At 33.3% G+C, this 27,859-nt stretch overlaps 1 protein-coding gene across 11 annotated transcripts in view; it reads left to right on the top strand.

Moving 5' to 3' along the window:
- LOC111051778 (pre-mRNA-splicing factor CWC22 homolog) overlaps positions 1–27,524 on the top strand; it is a 39,165-nt gene extending 11,641 nt beyond the window's left edge. The window contains exons 1-11 of one of the 11 annotated variants that reach the window (XM_039427421.1): positions 76–186; positions 772–869; positions 19,696–19,749; positions 20,800–20,965; positions 21,199–21,296; positions 21,828–21,933; positions 24,106–24,176; positions 25,182–25,284; positions 25,718–25,815; positions 26,735–26,852; positions 27,300–27,523. In XM_039427421.1, coding sequence (XP_039283355.1) covers positions 838–869; positions 19,696–19,749; positions 20,800–20,965; positions 21,199–21,296; positions 21,828–21,933; positions 24,106–24,176; positions 25,182–25,284; positions 25,718–25,815; positions 26,735–26,852; positions 27,300–27,410 — 957 coding nt within the window. In that variant the 5' untranslated portion in view covers positions 76–186; positions 772–837 and the 3' untranslated portion in view covers positions 27,411–27,523. Of the gene's footprint in view, positions 1–75; positions 322–771; positions 870–1,734; positions 3,095–5,487; positions 7,577–14,948; positions 15,088–15,877; positions 18,363–19,110; positions 19,750–20,799; positions 20,966–21,198; positions 21,297–21,827; positions 21,934–24,105; positions 24,177–25,181; positions 25,285–25,717; positions 25,816–26,734; positions 26,853–27,299 lie in introns of those variants that run through there. The other 10 variants (XM_039427424.1, XM_039427423.1, XM_039427426.1 and 7 more) reach the window with 10 other exon arrangements.
- The last annotated feature ends 335 nt before the right edge of the window (positions 27,525–27,859 follow it).

Genomic DNA, 27,859 nt, shown 5'->3' with positions numbered 1-27,859 from the left:
TTCAAACCTTTTAGGTTTATTCTTATACAGTCTGGCTGTATGTCAGCTTATGATTTTCTTGGGTGAGATTTTTGATTTTCAAAGTAACTGGTGAAAAGCTTTTGTCGTCATGACTACGAAAATGTTTCAAGTTTCAGAACAAGGTTGAATTTTTAATAAACATTATCACACACTACAAATTACAATGTAAGTATTTTTTCCAACGTATTAATGCTAGCTAGCTATCAGTTATAAACTTTACAATATTCAAATTAATTTCATAGAATGATCAGAGAACAAAGTTGAATGACCTGAAAATATATATTGTAGTAAAGCTTATAGGTATTTCACTTATACGCTTATTTAGATTCTTTTAGTAAAGGAGCTAATGGACGCCACGTTTAAAAAACTTGTAGAGAATCATAGCTTCATAATTTTAAGCATAAATATTCAACATTTTTAATATTTTAATACCATCTATATATTTTATCCTTCAATGATGTTTAAAGATATAAATGTTTATTGGTTCTTGAAATTTAATTATTGTGTATAGACAAGTGTTGGGAACGTTAACTCTAGGATTATTTGGATATAAAAAAAAATATAAAAGGAAGTAAGATTTTTAGAATAAATCTATTATAAATTTTGGTCGGTATCAGAGGAACATTTCAAATTTTGCATAAAAAATTCTCAATATTTTAAAAACAGCCATGATAACTTCAGTTAGCATCAAATTCTCATGTTTCCAATTTCTTACATGGATAATAACAAATAATTTTTTAATTGTTCCAGGAATCAAAATTTGGTGAATTGACTCTTTTTGTATACATATTGGAAAAATTCTTCGGACGCACATTCATGTTCATTTGGAGAAACCGCTCTAAATTCCGGTAAGAACTTCCAAATTCTCTCTTTCTCAGAATGTATTCATTAATTGAATCTTACTGATCAATATTGAATAAATTTTTAGAGGAATTGTAAGAAATGGTCGATAATTTGGAACGCTCAATCTGAACAATAAATGATTGAATCTCAAATCTATTCATATATTGATGCTTGGAAAGACTGATACCTTTCACATTGACGATTCAAATGTAAGGAATATGAAGAGGGACAAAAGTTTCTTCAAAACTTTGAACATTGGAAATCAGCTACTTCAGGCACTATCTTCAGCTATTGACAAATTACAATAATGTTTTGCTCGATGTAGATCTTATACCGTAGAGCTAGTGTTTATCAACTACTTTTGTCTCACTAATAGGATGTATTCTGTAAGCAGAATTTTGCATTTGATGACGAACTCTATTGGCAATACCTACCTTTGTATTATGTTTGCATATTCATGAGAAAATAAGTCAACGAGCACCCTAATAGAAGATTTCTGTCTAGAGAATAGTTTGAAAATGATTTGTTATTTACTCTGGAATATTCTATTACCTGTTTAATCACTTATCAGCTTCGGCGGAAGAAATTAAGAGGCAAATTTTGAAAATCGTCAATTCCACCACTATCATTTTTCTTAAGTAGTTTCGAGTCGTACAATAATAGCAGAGACTGTTCAAAAAATTACCGTACATTATCTAGGGATTTGGATACAGTTGAACTTCTGTATAACGAAATCGGTTATCAAAGACAGAGCAAATAATTGTTGACTATTTGTTTATAGGAAATTAACCTTGCCGAACTATAGAACTCGTTTTTTAGAGAATATCGATCTTTGATATTTCGTTATATAGAAGTTCACTGTATTTTCAGGTGACCCAGATTAATAAGATACGAAGGAGACAATCAAGGAAGCAAAACTTGAGGAAAGGAACATCATGAACAGAATAGCAGTAAAAGGGGTATCAACTCAGAAGAAACAAGTGAGTGATGGAAGTAGAAGGATTTCAGATTCAAAAACATTTTCAAAAGTTTCGCAAAAATCTCTTCAAAGAGCTGAAAGTGACGATGAAAACAGGGAATTATCAATGAAGCAGAAAGAGAAATTGGAAGTGGAAAGGACTGACACTTATACAAAGCTGAGAGACGAGAAAGAACACGAGGATAGTCAGAAGGTGAAAAATGTTATGCCTACTACAAAGAATGGGAAAAATGGAACCAAGATTACAAAGAGTATTAAACCTCGTGTGAAAGCAGGAAATGTTGTAACATCTCAAAAAAATAGAACCAGTGTGAAAGTGATTTCAACAACAAAGAAGAGAACAGTTAGTGAGAAATCTATAACCAATAAAGGAGCCAATAAATCAGTATTGAAAAACCCCAAAGAAGAATTATTAAAAAGAGAGAGAACAACAAATTTGAAAGATTTATCGAAAAAGAAATCCAATGATAAATCAGATGAGAGATCAAATCATATGTTGAAGAAAGAGATGAGTGATGAATCAGAGATAGATGTTGACGATAAAGAAAATGAATATAAGAACCAAGGGAGTAATCTTTCAAAATCTGAACCTGAGAAAATTACTGTATGTGACGATATAAGAACTGTCAATCCTGAGGAAGAAATCATCACAGAAAGTGTAGAATGGAAATGTTTATCCAATGTAATGGATCGTATGAGTGGGATAACGGGTGAATCGGTTGAGAGTCAGGGGAAGAAGAAACCTAAAACTATTTTGAAAACCAGGACTCCGGGTAAGAAACGAACCAAGGAATCGGATGATTTTGAAGGCAGACGTAGCACAAATTCTGATAATTCTGCAAACACCAAGGCCGGAGGTCCGAAACAATTGGCCAATACGTTCAAAATGCCTCTAACAATCCCAAAGAGAAGAAAGTTCAATTTCTTGTTATCTGAAAAGTGGAGAATAAAGTTGCCTGTCACTCACAAATTCCTTCACTGAAAGAAGTTTGTGAAATCCGAAATCCTCATCAGTGTTTCATGATTCAACTACGAACATTTTTGTTTATCACATTACTAATAAGAAACACGATCATCAAAATAAAATTTCTCACTTTCTGAAACAATAATAGAATATTGGTGATTAGAACAAATAGAATCGATCTAATTCAGTTCCTGCAGTTCCTAAGAATTCCGCAGTTCACTTTATTCACAACAACAGACTGTGTGGAAGCGCGTTGGTATTACAATCTAGTCTCCAATGTTGAAAGATTAAGAAATATCATTAAAAATATTTGTTCTTCTTATTAAACAACCGTTTATCCAGTTATATAAAACAAATTCAATATAATCATCAATGCTGAAAACTTAGAAGAAAGCATTAATAACAAGACATGCAGCTGGAATCTCAATCCACAATAGGGCCTTCTAATGTCATTGAAGTCTCCCAACTAGTGATTTTCAAATCAATAACGGATATCATCTGTCAATGTTATATTAAATCATTTAGATAAGATTGAATATCAATGCCTGGTTACTACGAATAAAGCTGCGTTTACTCCAAAGTTATCAACAAAATGTTAATAACTTAATCCTTATAGATTCTATTATATTGAACATAACTTATCATGCACATGATGAACATATCTGTTCGTCAAGTTCCGTTCAATCTAATAGGATCTATAAGAATTAAGTTATTAACATTTTGTTAATAACTTTGGTGTAAACCCAGCTTCAGGATGGATTATGAATTTTCAATCAAATTCATTTTCTGATTTGGAAACAAAAGTAGAGTTTTGCTTTCCCTGGTCTCTTATATCATTTGAATGACAATACACCTAGAAAATCTGCCATAGTATTCGTAATATTTCCACATAACATGATATCATCCATTAAAAAAGCACCCTGAACTACACAAAACAAAATATCCAGTAATGAAAGTGTGAGAAGTTTTTTGACTGCATTTGCTATTTTGCTGATTTCATAATGTTACATATATGATGCATATCTTACTATGCTACGGTACTCGTTTTCGTGACCGTGTAATATAGGGTTGTTTCTGGAACAGGAATTCAAGATCCTATAAATCGATTATGAAAGTACAGTGAACTGACAATTATTATTTTGTCAAGTCATTTCAATTTGAAATGGTGAGGTACCATCATTATACGGTATAAAATTTGATTGTTTTTTCTATAAGTCTGAAGCCCTTTATCATTGTCGTTGATTTTTCAAACATGACATTGACTCAACTGTTCTATTTTTAATATTATTTTTGAGAATTGTAAGTTTAGTCATGGAGTCAATAATATTGCTGCACTCAGATGGTAAAACGATTCAATTTCAAATGTGTCAGTTACGAACGTGTTATTTATCATGTTCAGTAACTGAGATGTAAAAGCAATTTTCATGATTCCACTCCTTGCTTCATGCAAGCTACAGTTGGCTTTTGGTCTCCAAAAAGCCAAGGTCTTGTTTGGAACCACATAAATACTTTTCGAATTTTCATGTCCAGGCCCATATTAGTTTTCCAATACTTACCTGAAGGGGTATTCTCTTGAAAAACAATATTATAGGCTGTCTCATTCTAGGCAGTTTGAACCTTGCATAATATTGTATTTTCAATATTGGAATCTTGTAAGGAAATGTAGTGTTTCAATCAGTCATTTTGTAGAGTTCCATTATATATTTTTATTCAACGTCGAGAGTGAATACCATACAAGACCTGGGTGCTTACCAGGGGACCGGGAATCTTACAAGGTGGTATTTCCAGGAAATAGGAATTTCAGCACATCCCAATTTCAATTATAATTTTATTGAGCGGCCACAGATAATAGCCTAGCGAGTATCTCATATATAAAATATAATTATATGTATATATATAATTTTTTTTTTGTAAATTCCTAATGAGTTGGAAGATAATTAGAGTTTGTGACTTTTTGTTCTCGTAAATTTGAATAATTATTATCATTTATTTATCAGTAACCGTAACTTGAAATAAATTGTTCAGTTTTCCTCTTTTTACATTGGTGTCCATTACACCTACCAATCCATTGGTATCTCTATTTTTTATCACGAATTGTTTTGCCTTTTTACTGAAAGTAGTAGAAGATTAAATCGCACATCCTGTAGAAAGATTAGGATGAATACCTGGGTATAGGCCTACTGATTAGGCTGGTCTTTTTGAATAAAATTGTTCAGCATCATCAATTCTATCCTGATTTATAACTCTAGGCATCTCTTAATATCCAAGAAGATTCTTGAATTACCTGAATTTATGCATGACAAATCTATATTTGGAAAAAACAGATCTCGGAATTCTGCTTAACTGATAAAAGTTATGATCAATCTCAATGTGATTCAGAAACTGAAGTTGAAATCAAACTCCAGCGCTCAACAGGCGTAATGTGACACCCTCATTCATAAATTATCAAGTTTACTAGAAGTACCTATTCAGCATCATCATGTCTTAAGATATAATCATGATCCAAAACAACAAAGGCACAGAAGTACGTGAATCTTACGCTATAAGTTGCAAAGAAGCAGTGAAAATAATCATGTCCAAACTACATGACACTATCATTAGAAAATGGTTAGGAATATTCTCGATTGATATTCTAGATGATCACCATTTTTGAAGTCTGCTTTGTTATAATCTGTTGCAGGTTTGAACTGATATCGTTTATGAGATTATTTTACAACTTCTGAAAACAATGGATAGGAAAGAGTTTAAAGAGCGTTACAACATTACAGACACTGAAAACCTAGAAGTGGAAGAAATCTTTGTGGCAGCCAACCGACACAATGTGGCTCAGGCTCATGAATTTCATCCTCTCACTGACAATGGATATCACAAGAGTAACAATGACAAATTTGGGGAATCAGAGGCCAGTTCAATGAGTGATGAGGTTCATATCGATTGTTACAGTACACAAAAAACTGTAGAAACAGATGATGAACAGTCAGTTTTGACTGGAGAGGTCCCAGAAAAATGGGAATATTCCCAAAGATCAGGTATCCAACAGAATACTGACCCCACCAACTTCACATTTCAAAGCTATAACAAAGCTGCTCCAAGTCCTCAACAACATACAGACCGTATCAACTCGCCATTTCAATATTATAATAGAGTTGCTTCAGGGAACCGAGAGCTTAATTTGATGACTGATGGTGTGTTCATTGTTCAACACAACTCACAAAGATTTGATGTATCTCATAATGAGTTGAATCCCACCATAAGAATTCAAGAAGAATGGGGATTTCCAGATAAATATAGACAAGATAGGAGCTTCCAGGCAAAAGATGAAGGAAATCTTTTCGAGTATCACCACGACATGTCCGTGAATATTGGTAAAGACCCACTGCAAAACTTACAAAAATTGGAGGTTCCTAGCGATGAACCAAACTTGACAGAAAAGCTGTTCGAACAATGGAAAGTCCGTGATATTTCTGGGAGAGACCACAATGATATTGTCAAAAATGAGAATTCTTGTGAAAATTATATTGAAAATATCAGTGATCAAGCGAATTCGAATAGAAACATGCAAGAGAAATGGGAAACTACTGATAAAACTAAAGAGGGAGATCGTTTGTTAGCGAAAGATATTGAAAATGCTTTGAAGAATCATAGAAAAATCATATCGAAAGGTAAAGACAAAACATTTACACTCGAAATGGAATTTAGTCCAATGGATTTACCTTTCAATATAAGGGTTGAACCTTCAGAGGAATCAGAAGGTTTTACTGCATCGGTGGCTAATATTGATACTGATGAATGTTTGAAGGCTCCTGGAACACCTGCAATCATTAGGGATAAGAAGTCAAGCTCTGAAGCTGGAAATAGGATCAAATCGGTTAAGAATCCACTTGGGGTAGATATAGAGGTAGTACCATTGGCAGTCGATCAAAATTTTGTCGCTGACGTTGATAAGAGTGTTTTCAGAGAGCATTGCGTACGAAGAATACTGAAAGATGATCATAAAACTAGACAACCGATGGAATCAATCAGTATTGAGCAGAGCAGCTCGAAGAATCAACCTCGTGTACCAATTTTTTTGAGAGACACACCCACTAAGAGCGTAGACGAATTCAAGCAGGAGCTGAATACAAGAGAAAGTGTGTTTGACAGAGACTTCACCCGTACAAAACCCAATGATGTTCTGCAATCATGGGTGCAAATAATGGAAGGATTCTTGGAAGATCAGAAACGTCAATTGAGGCGAAAGATGTATCAAATTGATAGAGAGGAAGCATTAGAAAGGGAGAATCGTCATCACAATGGAAGAATAGCATCGAAAAATACATATAACAATGACGAGTCAGATAATTTTGAGCAGATTCGAAATAACGAAGGCATAAATGAGGCTAATCGTATGATATCACGGACCCAACTATATAGAAGCTGTTTACCAAAAGCAGTCCACCAAGAACGCAGGAAAACAACTGATACTGCTAAGAAACAAGGAATAATGAAGAATGTGGAGAAAAAAGTGAATGGAACTACACATAAGAGTCAACCACATAAAGGAAGAAGCAAGGATTCTAAGAAAGGAAAGAAGAAGGCTGTAGAGAAGCAGGGTCCTGCCGTTTATAAACCTAAGGGACCAGTATTTAGACCTCCACCACTAAGAGTGGACAAGGAAAAGAAAAGTTTTGTCAAAGACGTTGAAAACCCTATCATAAGGATCTCACATGGGTTCGGTTTGATAAGAAAAATTCCTATTTAAACTAATAAACTTCTAATATTGTTTCCCATCTTGTTATTGGGAGAATCATTTCAAAAATGGTGCTGATCGAAATGAATTTATGTTTATTGAAAATTAATTAATTTGAGGGTATTTTCCTAAAAATCATTTTTGGAAACAGAGTTGATTCTAGGAAGTATTTTACTCTTTATTTTGATTCCAGAATAAATTTCATAATAAGTTGGTTACATAATTGATGGGGAATATAGGTCTACCTCTTTATTAAAAACATAAAAATATTTTAACAACATTTTTATTAATTTGAACAAGAGTAGTCCATATAAGTGAAATGATTTCAGGTCTACCTCGTATACTCTGTATATAATGTATAGTCTGTATATAATGATATTTCTAGTGAATACAGTAGTATAATTTATGAGTTGAAAGCATGAATTCATGAAAACAATCCAGAAATTGTAACGCATAAAAAATTACCATAAACACAAGAGAACTACTAGTATATTCTGACATTTAGCCCCTCAACAAGTAATTAAGAGGTTCTTAGAAAACCTGGAGTGAATATTAATTAAATAATATTAATTATTGTTATCGCAATCAAGGAAAATCTGGTGTGGCGCACTTCACAACTTTCCTTTCCGTTATGGAAATTGATCACCTGACGCTGGTGCTCCCGCGCATCTCAAGTCTACTATTCAAAGATTTGAGCCAGCTGGTGACAGGTCAATAACGATGGAGACACACGAGGTCTGCAATCTCTTCATAGTGAATCATTTAATAGAATCAACAGTTGCCAACAGTTTGCAATAATTGGATAATTACATTTTCTCAAATTTAGAGCTTATTTTCAATTTTAGGTGAAAATTTTACTGAACATTAATTGTAAAGATTCTCATGCTCAATTTTTTTGTTTAAATTGAATCTGAAGCCTGATAATTGAGAATCTGAAATCAAACTTTGCATAGATGGGGCTGAGCTCATGAAATTTTTACAGATATGGGACTTGTGGCAGTTGATAGAGCTTATCGATGACTATTTCAGGTATAACTTTAATCGAAATCGTTGGAGCCGTTTTCGAGAAAATCGCGAAAACCTCTGTTTTTGACAACATTTTCGCCATCTTGAATCGCATTTGATCGAAATTGTTCGTGTCGGATCCTTATATTGTAAGGACCTTACGTTCCAAATTTCAAGTAATTTCTTTGATTGGGAGATGAGATATCGTGTACACAGACGCACATACACTTATACACACACACACACACACACACACACACACACCGACCAATAACCACTTTTTTGGACTCAGGCGACCTTGAAACGTATAGAAATTTGGAAATTGGGGTACCTTAATAATTTTCGGGAAGCAATACTTTCTTTACAAATGGTAATAGGGCAAGGAAAGTAAAAAAGGAAGTCAAATCCGACAGCTTGACACAGGTCCCTAATAAGTGAGTTATTGTGACCTAGCTTGTATGCATTGAGAGTAGGGATGGGTATCGATACATCGATGTTTAAAAACATCGATGTTTCAACATCAAACATCGATGTTTTTAACATCGATGTTTATTGTTCGATGTTTTTCACTTATCGATGGTTTTACCTAGACATCGGTCATCCGATGTTTTTCCCAACTAAAAAGTAAAAACAATTCTAATTTTTTAATTTGATACAAGTTTTTTTTTTTTGTTTGAAGAGGATTATCTTGAGAGCAATAAGCAATAGTAACAGAATTACAATCATTATCTCTATCATATTTAGTATAGTATTCTGTTTAGTGTTTTTTGTGAATATAGATCACTCTTGTAAAAGATCTCGCATAAGTTTTGACTTCCTGCAGATTGCTATTTTTATTTTTTAATCAGGCTCTCTGTATTTTTATGTGAGACTGTTGGATACTCTTGAAGATTTACATTACTTCTGTGGCCCATGTCAAGGTTAGATAGTTAGTTATTTAGAATTGAATAAGAGGTCGGATTCTTCGTTTCTTAGGAAGAAAGAGTTTTTTCTTACTACAATTATTCCCTCAACATGTGTTCAACACTAATTAATCTAGCTCTGGAAAAGAGGTCCTCGTATTGTAAGGAGTGCAGATATCCATATAAAAAAACTTAATCCATTTTCATTTCCTAAAAAATCTAGCAGGTATTGAATGAATACGATATGAGTATCAATGATTGCTAAAATTAGCTTAGGGTGAAATTTCAAGACTGAATCCTCAAGGATATCCCGAGAGGTCTCAGACTAGACCATGAAGATGACAAATCTTGTGAACTAGAGTTGATGTATCTTTCTAGTCACAACCTGACTTCAATTATTCGAAAGACTGTTACTTGAATAGCACAAGTCCAAAATTGCTGTGATTCCAATTAGTAACTGTTGAAATATTGGAACAATAGCTCCAGATAAAATTGTAGTCACTTTAGAAGCTCTTTTTGTGCTCTACAATCTGAGATCAGGTATAGCGATCTCATATTCCAGGTACACCTGACAACAATGCTCCTTGTATTGTGAAAAACACCTAATTTTCAGCTTCAAGCATCATCACCAACTACATTGTCCACACATTGATATTTCGCACAACGACATAAGTTCTTGAGATTATGTTCTATGAGAATCACCCGTAAGATACACTTCATTTCAGTATTTCCTAGTGGAGAGGCGCGCTTAAGGACACCTCAAGGATCAAAATTTCAAACACATAACTTTTGACACAATGCTCAGATTTCATCGCACTGCACTTCATCCTTCTCGGTTCGTCACGGCGGTTCAAAATCATGCATAATAAGTCAAATTCGGTCGAAAAGTGGAAGATTTATTGTTGAGTGTACTTAAGCCCAGATTCCAATACACAGAAAATGACCAATTTCTATATTCAAAGTTGCATGTCTTGTGAAATACTTCTGATAAAATTTCCAAATTTAGTGAGAATGTGAAAATTGTCCCCCTCCACCCACTCCAATGAATAATACTTTCGATTCCAAAACAATTTGGAAGTTAAGATTTTAAAAATGGCGATTTCAGTTTTTCGTAATTTTACTGTTGATCGAGAGTTTCTAAAACGAGTCTGATACATCATAGAAACTCACGATTGATTACAAATTGTAGATAAATTCATCCTCTACGAGCTCAGTTGCCTAAAATCCATCTTGAATCACTTTTCGCTATCATAGAACTGCCAAAACAGTTAGTATGAGAAAAATATCTACAATTTCCGGATTTATTTCCGGAAAACAATCAAATCTAACTTTACGAACATATTTTTCATGAATTGTTTACAGCAGATGAAATAGAAAATTCTATTTTACATTTCAAGATCATGTGATAATTTTTATAATAAGGGGTTACCGAGATACATAGCTTTGAATATAGAAATTGGCAATTTCTTATGTATTGAATATGAATAAGTACCTACACTCAACAATAAATTTTCTATTTTTTGACCGAATTTGACTGTTGATGCATGATTTTGAACCGCCTTGGCAAGCCGAGAAGAACAAAGTGTAGTACCATGAAATCTGAGCATTGTGTCAAAAGTAAATTATAAGTGTTTGAAATTTTGATCCTTGAGGTGTCCTTAAGCGTGCCTCTACTAGGAAATACTGAAATTAAGTGCATCTAACGGGTGATTCTTACCCATGAACTTATGTCATTGTGCGAAATATCAATGTGAGGACAAAGTAGATGGTGATGATGGTTGAAGCTGAAAATTAGGTGTTTTCCAAAATACAAGGAGCATTGTTCACAGGTGTACCTGGTAATCTATATGACATAGAGCGCTCTACCTGATCTCAGATTGTATAGCACAAAAATACGCCTAGAGGGATTTTGAAATATACATCTAAATTGTAACAATCGGAAGATATTGTTGATTTAAAACTAAAATTCATCAAAATTGATTTTTTCTTCAAATTTTACTCATTTTTGAAAAATTATAACAAAGTACTCATTGGAGATAGAGAGTTCCGAGTGATCTCATTTTTTTTTCAGAATTATATAATCTGGGAGAGATTTGGCAGAAATAGCTGAAAACTGGAATATGAGCCGAAAATACGAGGTTTTTGGGCTATCTTGTATCTAGCACAAGGAAATCTTGCATGAAGAAATTGGTTCTGGACTTCTCTTATGTACCCAAATAATATATTAAAAAATCAGAACTACAATATAAATTGCAAACACCCCTTTTTTTATGTCTATATTGACTGGACTAACAGTATCATCCATAAAAACGTAGGGCGATAAACGATGTTTAAAAACATCGATGTTCAAAAACATCGATGTTTACTGTTCGATGTTTTTCACTTATCGATGTTAGGATGAAAAAAACATCGATGTTCAAAACATCGATGTTTTGTCTTTCGATACCCATCCCTAATTGAGAGTATGGATCGGATGATCAGTTGATCGTTTGGTGTCAGCTGCCTTCGGACTCCCCGAATACAAACCACCACTCCACTGTATATATACTCATCACCTTTCTGAGAATGATCTGCGAGAGTCGCAATATCTCACAGAAACTCTCAACTTTGGACTCGATTGCATAGCTTCTCATCTACCTTGTGACTGAATCGACTCTCTCACTATGTAGGGGTTGCGTTTCATCATTACTTTATTCCATTCTATTACACTATAAACATCTCAATTCTCAAGTATTTGATGGAATTCAACAAATTTTAGAATATTACTACCCTTGAGTGAGACAAGTTGCATGGCTGATGCAAGGTTTTACACTATTTCTCGCAAGATGGCTCCACATCCAAAAAGAAGGGTTGTTTTATTCAGGTTTTTCAGTCATATATTATCTGATGTGGCGTTATTTGAAAGGGGTGAAGGATGCTGCATGAATTAATGCGTGATTCCTGGAACCAGCCAAAAACTGGGTTCCATTTGAAGAGAAGTATCAATGATCTGATCCATCTGATGAGTCATATTATACACGTATCGAATCCACTTATTAATTTACATAATAGAATTCTGTAAGAAAAACTTAGATTATTCAGATCCAAATAGTCTTACCCAACTTCTATCAGTTACAACAAATTATTGGAAGTGAGTGAATCAAATAATTCCCTTATAAAATTTTCAATTTCATGTATAATAATTGAATGCAAAATCCAAATGAAACAACTTATTATTCTTAAAATCTTCTTGATTGACAGCTTTTTTTAGCTCTTATAGCTCTAACTATATTGAGTAAACTATCATTCAATTCAAAAGAGCATTTACATCGTTTTTGGTCTATGGATATGCATATATTTATAATTTATGTTATATATTTCGGCTATAAATTTCTACAGTGAATCAGATAGCAATGATTGTTTTTCTAAGTTGCTTTTCGAGAGAGTTAGTTCTGTCCAGTTACGTATTTTGTAATTAAAAATTCAACTGAGTCGTTGTCAATATTGTAGAACCGTTCCATAATTGAATAAGAACACAAATTTGTTGTCAAATTCCACACTGTTTTATTTAGTACACGACCAAGTAACCATACCGGTCACATTTCCCTTAACCTTTTAGCTTGAAAATGTGACCGGTATGGTCACGAAATAACTTGGTCGTGTACTAAATAAAACAGTGTTGAATTTGACAACATATTTGTGTTTTTTTTCAATTATTTTATTACTCCTGATGAATCAAATCTTTTTTCTTTTCTTCTTTTTCTTCATCTTCATCTTGCCTTCAAAGATTGGGCTTATTTGCCTGTTCCGACTCAGAATTTTGGTAATAATCTGGATTATTGGAATGATTATTCGTATATTCCCGATAATTTGTGTGATGATTATCTGACTATTAGTATAGATTATTTGTGAAAAATTTCATTGCCATCTCTTTGATGGTCTTCCTATATTAATCATGTTGAAATATCACTTTCTCAAAAAATGTTAGTAATCACCTTCATTCACTTACCTCTTAACTTATTGAGTTATAATATTGAGTTGATCTTTGAATAACAAAAGTTTTTCTTAAAGTTCGAGTGAGTTATTGTTGAGAGATATCAATAATACAGATTAGCTCCAGCAAAAGGTGATGGATATGGAGGCGTAGATAGTGGAATTGAGGCTCCAAAGTGTGGCTCAAAAACCCTCTTGAATCTTGAGAATTGTTGAATCTCAGAATATGGGGAGCAGACCAGAAAATAACTTCATAAGCCGTAATGTTACCATGATTATGTACCTTTCACTAGAGATCCATCCAACCGATCCACCTGATATTTCGAACACTGAATAACATGACCTTTTTACATATTTCAGCACAAGCTTTTCTTTTTTCAACCATTTTTTTCACTAAGTATGATTTTTTCTGAATGAATGCTCGAAAACACAATATTGAATTACAAAAAAGACGAAACTATTGTTGAAGACATCAATTAAAAATTATTTTTTAATTACCTCTCGCTAAAGTGTTCATAATAGTGCTAAGTAGTACTGTACAGAATTTTAGACGTCTACCTCAAAGGGTCCCTGAGAAGAAGATACATATGTTAACATTACGTCTTATGGAGTTATTTTTACTTTCCTTGCCCTATTACCATTGGTAAAGAAAGTATTGCTTCCCGAAAAAAATTAAGGTACACCAATTTCCAAATTTCTATACGTTTCAAGGTCGCCTGAGTCCAAAAAAGTGGTTTTTGGGTATTGGTGTGTGTGTGTGTGTGTATGAGTGTATGTGCTTCTGTGTACACGATATCTCATCTCCCAATTAACGGAATGACTAGAAATTTGGAACTAAAGGTCCTTCCCCTATAAGGATCTGACACAAATAATTTCGATCAAATGCAATCCAAGATGGCTAAAATGGCGAAAATGTTGTCAAAAACAGAGGTTTTCGCGATTTTCTCATAAACGGCTCAAATGATTCCGATCAAATTTATATTAAAAAAAGTCATTTATAAGCTCCATCAATTGCCACTAGTCCCAAATCTGTAAGAATTCCAGGAGCTTCGCCCCATCTATGCAAAGTTTGATTTTAGATTCCCAATTATCAGGCTTCAGATACAATTTGAACAAAAAAGTTCAAGTGGAAAAGATTGAACATAAAAATCTCTACAATTGATGTTTAGTATCATTTTCACCTAAAATTGAAAATTAGCTCCAAGTATGAGAAAATTAGATCATTTAATTGGCAAACTGTTGGCAAGTGTTGATTCTATTAATCATTCACTTTGAAGAGATAGCAGACTTTATGTGTCTGCTGCGTTATCGTCATGTCACCAGTTGGCTTAGATCTTTGATCTTAGATTAGACTTGAGATGCGCGTGAACACTAGCGTCAGTTGATCAATTTTCATAACGGCAAGGAAAGTTGTGTGAGTGCGCCACACCAGATTTTTTGTTCTGCTCCCCTTAAAAGATGATTTCAAATTTGTTTCTGAAGGTTGGACTATAGATGCTCCACATACTAGAACCGGAGACAGTACTTTGAGGATACTCAATCATCGAACTACTATTTACACAAAATCCGTTTTAGTGCCTGTCGTGCAGGAAATGCACTTTCCGTATCCGTCCAGTCCATCGAGAGCTGAAAGAGCTTAATCCTGACTAACGGAACATGTTTTGTAACAAATGTATGAAACTGTTTACCCCTAGTATGTAATACTTGGATCATTTTCCTTAAACTATCATGTAGCATCCCACTATAGAGTCTATGTGTCGGGATGCACCTTGATCCACTATTATCCTACCCCATTTCAATCATTAAAAGTTTATATTTCCATTTACTCCCATAATTATATTATTCAATCAATCTTATGTTTTGTTCTTTACGTTTCATGTGTATGTAAACTTCCATAACATTTTTCATTTGCAAATAAACTCTGAATTGAATAATTCAAATCAACGTTTTGGTAGAGAGATACTGGAAAGGATATTCTAATTATTCTTTCCAAATGATAGACATTGATATGTTTAAAGCTCCACCAATTCATGTAGAATACATGAACAATACTATCTCCAATGAATTACATGTACAATTCAATAATAATTATTATTTCAGATTATATGAAAATTCATCTCAAACTGTTCTGTGAGCTATTATGATATCCCAGTATATATTGTAATCTGCATAAATAAAGCACTCAATTAATCAATTTCTATACTCTGATCGACAAACACGTTCAATCGACATTGTTACCAGCAATGTGTTATGTGTTCAGTTCAATTTCCTGTTCAGATTCCAGCAATTCATTTTTAGTGGAATTTTCTGACATAATCATAGCATCAATGTTGATAATCTATTTCGGCATTATTGATAGTTTGTTGGATGGTTTGAATTGAATCACAAAATAAAATTTATGGTGAGATATGTTTATTGTGTTTTTAGGTATAGGTAGCTGATGTTTGTTATCGATTTTTCAGATCGGTCAATCTCCATTTGAGAGACTTTCGTTAATTCAGGATGTCCAAATTGTATTAATGGAATCCGTAAGAATTTATGAGCTCAATTGAATGCATAAAATATCTCATTTTTCTGATATTATTGAACAAAAGTGACATATCATTATGGTGAAAGATCAGCAATGAATTATTCAACTCTAGAGAAACGACATAATCGCAAAGAAAGTTCCAAGCATGATAAATTATCCAGTAGCTTCCACTCCTATCATGACGGGTATTCCAGGAAAAAATCTAGAGATTCAAATCGAGAAAGAGGAAAGGTTAGTGATGATGGGGATAATAAGACTCGTGAAACTACTCAAAAAGCTTACAAAGCATCCCATAATCCCAAAAATCATACATTGCCTGGAGATGTTAAATTGTCTAGAAATATAGAAAGAAATATAAGAACGAGAAAATTGAGAAACGAAAATCCTAGTTTGAAAGTGTCACAACTTCAAAGATATGCAAATCGTAGAGTGTTTGAAGATCCCAGTGATTTAGATATTATAACCATTAAAGGACCTAACATCACAATCAAGCCATGCACGTCCATAGACAGTATGAAAAGTATCAATCCCACAGTGGGGTGTGGAATTGGTAGATGTTTTCCAGTTGCGTTACAAAAGTCAATGAGACGTGATAGTGTAAAAGGAAACAATAGAAATGGACACATAGATAAATTCATCAGAGAAAATTTCTCAATACTGGAAGTTAATCAAGAGGAACAACGGAATGCTTTGTTGAAGAAGAGTGAAGAAACAGATAAGAGGAATGCTAGGCCTGATAATGAACCAGTCAAGATATTGAAAAAAGAGGTTCCACTGAGTAGAAGAGATAGTCATGTAAGATTTAGTAATGAAATCACACTAATGAGCTCTGGAACAGATTTACAGGATGTACGTAAAGGCCATGATTACAAGAGAGTCAAGGAAGATGATAGGAAGAGTTCAAAGAGGATAACACATGATGAAATGAATAGGAAAGAAAGAAAGAAAGCTGTGGAACAAAATTATCGCCATAGGAGGAAAAATAGCACAGAAACTTCAACCGAACCTAGGAATTTCTCAATGACTAGAGAACAATTTGATGAAGACAGTGGTAATAAGAAAATATGTTATCATTTGAAACGTGAAGTAAGTAATGAGAGTAATTTTGGGGGACGAAGAAGTAGTATGGAACGTAGAGAGTCGAAGGAAAATATTAAAAAGAAAGTAGGTGTGGAAAAAAGCTCAAGTCAACCACAGAAAGTATATTTTCTCCGTAGAAGGAATAGGCTGAATGGAGGGAAGCGTTTTGTGGAGTATAGCAAGAAAACGAGGAACCAAACATTGAACGAGTGCCAAGTAGAGAAAAAAATTGATGCTGATGATGTTAAACAACAGGAGCTTCGAACAAGAATAATGCATGAGACAAAATCAGAAGAAGACAATGATGGAACAGAAGCAAAACCTGATGAATCAATCATATCAAGAACAAGTGAGAAACGTAATGGATTAAATAGGTACTTCACTTTTGATTTTTTCCGAGGAAGGAGTGAGAAAGATTTCAAAAGAGAGAGAAGTGGTTTGAAAAGAAACAGGGATCCCAATAGAATATTACAAACTAGAGAAGAAAAGATGAATGAAATGTATACATCCAGGAATGATAATAAACAAAAACAGCTTAATCCGCCAATTATAATAAATTCAAATAGAGCTCAAAAGAAAAACAACTTAAAAGAAGATGAAAGTTCATCAAAAAATAATGATAGAAAGAGAGAGGAGAAATTGGAAAATTTCAAAAGCAATCATGATTCAGAACTCCATAAATCATCTAGACAGAGTATTCAAATCGTAAATGACAAGCAGTCGGGAAAATCGAAAGTACCTTTGAAGTTTCTTAGAAAAATACTGGGGAGAAGAAATATACGACATAAAAATTCTACTTCTAGAATTGAGAGAAATATAAGTGAATCTGAGAACTATGACTCAAAAAGAAGACGATCTATGTATGAAAAACGAACTACACAAAAAATTAAAACGAATGGAAGATCAGGAAGTAGTAAATCAGAGAAGGAAAAAAAATATATCAAGGTGGAACAATCCAATGAAAATAATAATAATATGAGAAAGGTTTCATTCTTTATTGCCAATTCCTTGTTCAATAATATTGCAAGTTCTCAATATTGGCAGATGGGAAGTAGTCCAGTCAACGAAAGATTATAGAGGGAAAAGTTTGGAACACAATTTTCAACTCCACAGCTCTTTTAAAGATAGTGAGAGGATTAACATATCAAAAGTCCTCACCCCTACCTCCTGTGCTAAAGGGGTGAGGGTGGTTTGAAAGTACCATTTTTTTATTTTTCGCATATATCTCGAGAGCGATGCACCTTATGAACATTTATATCCCATGCAAAATTCAATCTTACAAAATTACCAACAAGTTCTGTCCTTTACATTTTTTATATCTCTCATAGATTCTTAAATATCCGCTCTTGAAGGTTAGAAATGTTTTGAAAAAACACTTTTGCCTACAATTTTCCCATTTTTTCGGCCTCATAATCTTTGAACGATTGATGAAAAAAAATCCGTGCTGATTATGAGCTGATAGAGCATCAAATTATCTTAAATTTTATGTATATTTTCACTATTTTACGCATTTCCCTACGACTGTTGCAGCAGTTTTATTGTTGATAGTGAAATTTTCGATTCAGCAAGAATAGATCAGTTGACAATGCAATTTGGAGGGAATGTTTGGAACACAATTTTCGACTTTGCAGCTTTGTTGAGACTAGTTTGGAGGTGAGCATATCAAAAATCGAAACTTGTAGATAATTTATCAAGCTTCATTTGTATGTAGTTGATTATGTCAATAGAATACATTGTTTCCAAGATATAAGCATGTAAGTAATAAGTGGAAAATGTAACTTTCAAACCACCCTCATCCCTTGAGCACATGATGTAGGGGTTGGGATTTTTGATATGCTCACCTCCAAAATAGTCTCAACAAAGCTGCAAAGTCGAAAATTGTGTTCCAAGCATTCCCTCCAAATTACATTGTCAACTGATCTATTGTTGCTGAATCGAAAATTTCACTCTCAACACTAAAACTGCTGCAACAGTCGTAGAGAAATGCGTAAAATAGTGGAAATATACATCATTTATAGATAATTTGATGCTCTATCAGCTCATAATCAGCACGAATCAATCTTTCAAAAATTATGAGGCCGAAAAGATAAAAAAATTGGAGGCAAAAGTGTTTTTTCAAATCATTTCTCACCTTCAAGAGCGGATATCCCAGAATCTATGAGAGATATAGGAACAATGTAAAAGACAAAACTTGTTGGTAATTTTGTAAGCTTCAATTTTGCATGGTATATAAATGTTCATAAGGTGCATAGTTTCCGAGATATATGCGAAAAATCAAAAAATGGTACTTTCAAACCACCCCCACCCCTTTAGCACAAGTGGTAGGGGTGAGAACTTTTCATAATCCTCTTACTATCTTTAAAAGAGCTGTGGAGTTGAAAATTGTGTTTCAAACTTTTCCCCCTATAATCTTTCGTTGAGCATTCGTTACCTGGACTAGAGCTCAAAATGAAAAATTACAAACAGATGTTCATCCACATGTTGAAGCTGATTTGAAACAACATGAATGAATAGAATAGTCTGTGATTCCACGTAAACACAGAAACATGTAGAACCTTGAATAAAATCTCCCACAAGAAATCTAGTAGAATATAACGGGAAAATTATAATGAGCATAAAAGTTTTAGACAAAGCTTTGATTTTAAAAAGAGTGTCTTCTCTGTTTTCAAGCTACTCTAGACAGAAGAGTGGCTGTATTGGAAGTGCGGAGTCTACAAGAAGCGGGTAAGTTACTAAATTTTTTGAGAATTATTGGAATATTCAATCTAGTGAGAAACTCATGCTAGTATTCATTGATTACCGCAACTATTATTAATTTCCAATATAAGCGTCTCATATAGTTCAGGGCTATCTTATTCTGATGGTAAAACAAAACAGAAGCATGTTCACTTAACTTAGTCTTGTAATTCAGTGGCCATGCTCTGTTTATCTATAAATGTTACTCGTGCTTCACAATGGTCTTTTAAAAGCACAAATAGATCAATTTTTAATTTCCTTGCCCTATTACCATAGGTAAGGAAAGTCTTACAAAAACAAATTAAGGTACAGTACCCTGAGTCTAAAAACGTGGTTTTTGGGTATTGGTCTGTATGTGTCTTTGTTAGTGTATGTATGTCTGTGTACACGATATCTCATCTCCCAATTAACGAATGATTTGAAATTTGGAAATCAAGGTACAGATGGACAGATGGTACTGCAATATTGCAATTATTTAAATGCTGATAAATTAATTATTATTCTTAAACGAAAATCCATTTAAATGCTGTAATTCACCCCAGAGACTTCTACTACTGCAAATATTGAAACACCAGATTTTTGTTATAAAGTTTCATACTGATATTAAAAGTAATAACAACTATAATAATTTACAAAAGAAAAACTATTTTATTGGACATTTATTCTTCATATAAACTCTATATTACAAATTAAAAAAAAAACTTTCTGTATTAATACGAATGAAATGAAAATCGGCCTGTAATCATCCTCGGTGAATTAAAAATCGTTATGCAAAATTTCAAGATAATTGGTTCACTATTTCAGCCATGATGTTGTGCCAAACATATATTTTGTATCCCGTACATGTATAATCCAATTCATCCTGTTATAGCCTATTATATACAGTAGTATAGATATAGTTAACAATATTTGCTCAGTATCCTGATTAGAAAATCCATGCTTCTCTGTTTCTCCTTGTATATTCCTCATCTTCTCCACTCTTCTTCTAACTTCTTACCTCCATTTATTACCTATCCTCCTCCTCCTCACTCTTTTCAGGTGTAATACAAGAAGGCTGTCAATACTCAGTCGTTCAAATATGGCTGGACCAGGGGGAAGCGGCAAATCTAAAACACCTGAAGATTTGAAGCAGGATATTGATAATTTGATAGGAAAAGCTCAGAATGTTGTCAGTGACTTAATGAATCCCCAAGTGCAAGAAGAGGTGATGTTCAAAAACATATCCAACATAATTCATCAAATTGATATCATATTAATTTAGTATTATTATTATTCGTTTTCTAGTTCATTAATATAAATCATCCAATAATATGAATTGTACTTTTTCATTCATGGAAGGTGAAGTTCAAAACTTATTGCTAACCATTATCTTCTGAAACTAGAGATGAATTCTTGAAATGGAGAAGTTATTCAGATTGATATACTTTTGAATTACAGCTCAAGAAGAGAATCCTACAGACCACTGAGCAAAATTTATCACAGGCATTGAATGAATTTCAAAAGATCATGAAAAATGTCCAGGATGATGTTATTCTGTTAGTAATCCTTTTGTGTTTGAATGAGTTTTCCATAAACTCTATTAATAGTTCCATAGTCATATATTTATGATTTTGAGCAAGTCTCTTTGAAAACTTGCATGTTTTGTTATATATTTTTAATCAAATTTCTACTTTTCCCCTGCATTATTTCAAATTTATTCCTTTTCCTCTCCTTTTCATTCTTCAGCTTATTCGATTGTATTATTTCTTGATTCATTAATTCAAAATGGCTGATAGCATTCAAAGAGGAGTGAATTCATCGATTCATTTCAATTATTGATAGCAATAGTACACACCTGTCTGTCTTTGTTGTCATTTTTGTCTGTGTTTATAGATTCACAAAGTAAATATAGCAGTATAATAATCGTTATTTCATATTAAAATGTTCAAAAGCTATCACTGCAAGAACCTCTCCTTGATTTTCATTTGATTTCAATTTTCTTGATAGTTAATTTATTCGAATTTTCATTCAAATATCAATATTGATTGAATCGGTCATATCCCAGCTACTTCCGTTTCCATTTGTAGGAAATCTGATGAGAATTTACCCAAACACAAAGTAGATATGGAGCAGTTGAAAAAGGATTTGGAATCTGTTGTCAAGAGTCTGTCTGATCCTGTTGTTCTACAAAAAGTAAGCATAACAATATGACTATAATCATTGCAATCTTCAAATCTGATTTCTCGCAATATTATTGCAAATAGCTTGAATACCAAAGTGTAGCCCTGTTATTTCAATGGTTTGGTTGATATCAGTAGTTTGTAGATGAAAACTGGAATGTTCAGACCTATCAATTCTGGAAGGCTGTACTATTGAAAGCATTCTAGCTCAAAATATTATAGGTGGCATGATCTAGTGTGACTTGCAAGTTTAGAACTTGCAATTTATTACATTTTTTTATGAAGGACAGCAGAATGCACCCCCGCACATATATGAGCTTAGCAATCCAAAGCCACCGTTCACACATCATAATATGAAGAGTATGAAGCATTAAATAGACCTATTCTATTAAGTTATCAGGGAATTTGATCAATCTACTCGAACTAAGTATTATCAATTCGTTGACATTGATATGAGTGACAATCTGCAGTTGAATCTTCCACGCAAGGAAAAATGATAGAATCAACAAGAAAAATTGCTAGGTGCACCACTCATTTATGATTCAATTATTTCTCTCCCTCTCATGATATAAAATTTGTCTTGATTGGCGTCAGTACAGTATATTTTTCTTTCCATTTCAAATAAGCTTCAATGTACAACTAAATGAGTTGAACCTCTCGAAATAAACTGAAAATAGTCTAGATAAATTGCATCTCTACAGACTATCTTCAATCTGTGTGAACAAAAACAGCAATTCGAGGTGAAGATCGTCACCACTAAACTGCTGTGCAATGATAGAAACACTATTTGGAGTCATTGATAATATAGGGTATAGATGAACGCTAGCGATCAGTAATCTTCATCTCAACCTGACCGATATAGTCGTATCCTAACGCAGTGTTCACTGTATCCTTATCAAATCCTATGTAAACTCGAAGGCCTTAAGAGCATGTTACAATGTTTTTCTCCGTCATTTACAGTTTTTGAATACGTTCCGGCCACCTTCAGCTCTTGGAGGCATGGATATATCGAATTGCAGGGAAATCAACAAGGAAGAATTTGAGGCCGGGAGGAATAGTAATAGAGATAAAGTGTATTTCGTGAGAAAGAGATGGCAGCAGAGCATTGAATGCAAACTGAACGAATCTACGGGAAAAGAAGAATGTAGAAAGGTGGAAGACGATGTCACTACGTATTACGAATGCGAACCTCCGAAATGATCGCATGGATGAATCAAGAAACAAAACACTACTACTATTACAAGAAACCTACTCAATTGATCAAATACATGTTTGCGAAGTCTTTTGTTCCATGGTGGTTCGTCTCAAACATTAAATCAAATACAGCTTGACTTTTCTTGAAAAAATCCAGTAAGAAAATGAACAAATTCTTCAAAATAACAAAAAATGTTTTCGAAATTCAAACTAGATTCCTTTTATTATTTTCTATTGAACCAATTTATTTAAATTTTTCACGCTGTTCAATATATAAAATATTAACGAAAAACATAAGTGAGAATTTTTTTCAGGCTTTGAAGTTCATTGAATAAAAACGTTTGCTCTTAATCTTATACAAATTACAGTGTGTTATTTATTGCCAGATAGAATCCATCATTGCTGTGGTTGTAAAGCATTGAAATTACCATAGACTTCAGAAGAAAGATGCAAAGCTTCTTCTTGGTGAGTCTAATGCATCAATATACTTCGAATAATTTCCTTCTCTATCCAAATTGTATACTTCTTAATCCATTCAATAGGAATTTGTATTGTTATGTTTTGAACTTCATCTTTGTGATAGTTGGATGGCTTCTCAATAAGATTGTTCGATCGGTTAGGTGAGACCAGTGAATATGGGGCCTATACTCACTGGATAAAGACTATAAATATATGATGTGAGACTGTGAAAAATTGAAGGACATGTCCTCTAGTGATGATTAATCTTACTCAAAGATGTAAAATCCCATTCTCAGAAGGAATCTAATAATAATTGTATATATTATTATGCTCATTGATAATAGTGTCTATAATCTCATTCAATTTGAAAAATATACATCACAGAGAATTCCCATTTTCTTTTATCAAAATGATTCCTGCTTAGTAGTGATACATCATAGGATTCAAATTAACAATTTTTTTCTGGTGCAAATAATTATGCTTCTTTTGCAATATCCAAGAGTTTTACAACTGCAAGGTTTACTTGTTCAAGGTGGCGAAGAATCTGAGAGCAGCTATGAGCTTAATGAATCAATCACTTCAGGAGGCTGGGGAAAAGGTCAAGTACGTACTGCTAAATTATGTTGAATATTTTATATATCTTCCAATATTAGTGATAGAGCTATAGATGAATAACAATATGATTGTATTTAGAAAAAACCGAATAGGTAAGCTTAAGTGCAAAAGCATTATTCAAAATCATGAATGAATTTATCAAATGACCAGAAATGGAGACTATACAGATATACAGCGAAAAAAGGAAATAAGAGAAAGTTTCTGAAATAGAAGTGTAGCGTTGCAAACGACCCAAGACAGTATGGAACAAGTCATTTGTGGGCCTGCAGGGCTGGACACTCCTCACCCATGGCATAGAGAAAGGATAAGCGTAAGCTATTCGTTTGTCTCTGCTCAAGGTGTGTAATTTTCGTGATTTTTTTTCAAGAGAGCATAAGTGCAATAGCAATATTCAGAATATGGATGAATGTATCAACCGTGAATTTCTAGTGCTTGGGAGAATAATCTCCATCCTTCCATGAAGTACGGCAGTATAACTTTACACACAGAATATTATAAGACTAGCAAACTAAAGCCTATTATTTCAGTTGATTTCCTCTTTACTAGGATTAGTACGTTATAAAAAGTCTGTTACAGTTATTTGATACATTTATACATAATTCCGAATAATGCGTTTCACTTACGGTATCTTCGAAAATTATGAAAATTTTACACTGTGTGGGACTGTCTACATCTGTGTTGAGTGCTCAGTCATATAAGCATGTTTGACATTGTCCCTGGCGTCCCCGGCTTAGCTACACTCCTATATCTCCCATCTCCCATTCCAGTACACCTCTATTTTCCATTTCTGAAATCACTTTGCAGTTGATGCTTATTGAGTTCCAGATTCCATTACAATACAGAGCTTCTCATATTAGTTTCGAGATTCAATCAATGTCTCCGTTGCTTTCTAGTAGTCTTTAATGGATCAATAACAAAACTTAGAACTTCCTATGAATACCTTATTCCAGTTGAATTGATATTGTTCAAGGTTTTGTTGTATTGTCTTACCAGGGCAGGTACGTCCGCTGTGAAGGATAATGAGCAATTGAAACTCATGGTAGACAGAGCAGTTATCATGATTGATCAAATGAAAGGCTCGGAAAAAGCAGTGGAGGTGAGTAAATAAAATACTTATTTTCAATCATGTGAATGGAAACGTGATTTGAGGTTGAATAATCCGATCAAAATTACGAGTCGAATGGGTATCAATTATGAAAAATCCAGTTATAAATGTGTATATATTTATCATAAAAAATATTCCACCAGCAAGAATTTGATCTAGAAAAATTCTTGTAATATAACTAACATAATTTATCATCAATTAATATTTCTCTAGTGCTTTATCATTGGCCCTACCAATAATATTGAATTCTTCATTTATTCATCAATTCACACATCAAGCAATAATTATAATCACAATGATATAGATGAAATGAAATTTATTTCTTCATTTATCAATTTATTCACACAGCAAGCAATAATCATTAAAATTGTATAGATAGTGAATGAAATTCTATCAATATTGAATTTAATTAATGATTCCACAGTTGGCCAAGAATGTTACCAATGCTATACGTGATGGTTCTGAGGCAGCTCATCAAAAACTGAAAAAATGCATGGACGAATCCTCTCAGGAGCTTGGGGTGTGAGTATGAATATGATCATGAATATTCAGTTTTGAATCATACTGCTCAATAGCTACAAATCATGTCTCATTTTCTCATAATATGACCTGTAACATAAAAAATAGCTAGTACTATTTGATAGTACTCCAAAAATAATTCCGTTAAACAAATATCATAGCGGGCACAATGCATATTGTGCAGCAATGTAGAGCGGATTGCATAGACGTATTTTTGAAGGAGCTTCATTTCTCGGCTCAGATTCATCTTTTTGAAATTAAATTATCATCCTCATAAACATAACGATTTCGACGGGGTTTGCGAGTAATCTATTTCAAATTATTGATTCATACGGCTTCTTTGGAGTTGATAATAGAAATTTTGAAATTGAATTTTTTTCCGGAAAGATATCTTTGTAATTTTGTATGATTAACTATGGTAATACTACTTATATAATATTACTTTGAGTACTTTTACTTTTAAGTACAATTACTTCATAAATAGCGTTTGATAATATAGCATGAAAGATTTTAATAGTCTATAACTTCTCCTAGACCTCACTCCATGATTCCAGGATGGACAACTGATCCACTGACTCATTCTACTTTTTAACTGACTCCAACCCACTAGTTTCGCTGTCACTGAATCGAATAAATTGATGTTTCTTTCTTCGTAAGTTCAAATCGATAAGAGATGATTTTCATTGAATGTTATGATGCAATCAATGTATACGCTTCATTTGGACCGTAGGCCTACTCGTGACTCTCAACCATTACACTACAGACTATTTCATCCAAAACAAAATCTTTCAATCTTAATTTTATTGTTATTTAACTCTATATTATATAAATCCCAACTTATTGTGATACTGGAATTCCCAGTATCTGATGAATTTTACGACTGATGCCCAAAAAATGCTCATGATTTTTTTTCTCTCATCAGTAAATCGGACCAAGTTTTCAAGAAATACAAAGAGTCTGTGAAGAGTGAATTGGATGATCTGATGGGACAAGCTAATGAGTTGGCTGCAAAAATGAAAGATCCGATTGCCAGAAAAGAGGTAATACTACTTAATAATAGTTTTTTTCCAGCAATATGATATTTGAATTAATTATTGATGTTGTAGGTGTAGATATGCATATTTAATGGAAATGACCTGATATTGCCAAAACCACTCTTGTCTCAAATTGTTTTGTACTGGAGCGTTTGATCATTTTGATGGTTTTCATTCAATACAGACCGGTATCATTATCAAAACCAGTGAATTCTTCAGCTGCATACTTTCATTATAACGTCGATAAAATGTTTGTCGTGATCGTCTAGTGATCTAGAAAAATATTCAATCAGTACTTCAACATGTTAAACACAATAAAGCTTATAAAGTTGCAAGTTCCACAAATTGACGAATTTTTTAATCTTGTGAATTGTATTTGGATTGCATATTATTGTTATTGTTACTGTTATTGATATCAAAGTTGTTCACTGATTATTCAATGATTATTTTCAGTTTTTGAATGAAGTTAAAGAGACAGTTTCAAGGGAATCAATCAATGTCGTCAAAAATGTCAGAGAACTGTTAGAAAATGGAAAGAAAAAGCTTGAAGCAATGAAGAAGTGAAGTAGTTATTCTACTTTTGTACTCCTGTTTCGCATTACTATTTGCTGTAATTATGAGTACACTTTGTGATTGAATTTTGGAAATCTAAATAAAGGTGATTATTGTCAAATTAATTTGTTCCATGGTGTTGGTTATTATAATTATTACTAGCAGGAACCCTTGCTCCGCGAGGATCTATTTTAAAACTTAACAAACTGAAAACTTGACGTAATGAAATTTTAAATAATTAGACCTATAACCATCCTTGGTTGGTTAGGAATATATGCAAAATTTCAAGTTAATTAGTCCAGTACTTCAGACGTGATGATGCGTCAAACATAATTTTCCTATCCCGTACGTGTTGTCACGGCATATTTTCCAATAAAAATAGAAACAGCTTAAATCAAAAGAATTTTGAAAGTAGGCGCCAATCCCTGAGTTCATTATCTCCTATTTCCGATAATAGAGAG

This window comes from Nilaparvata lugens, chromosome 4 (assembly GCF_014356525.2).
Source record: "Nilaparvata lugens isolate BPH chromosome 4, ASM1435652v1, whole genome shotgun sequence".
In the NCBI taxonomy this organism is placed as follows: domain Eukaryota; kingdom Metazoa; phylum Arthropoda; class Insecta; order Hemiptera; family Delphacidae; genus Nilaparvata; species Nilaparvata lugens.
This window is presented reverse-complemented; position numbering and strand designations above follow the sequence as displayed.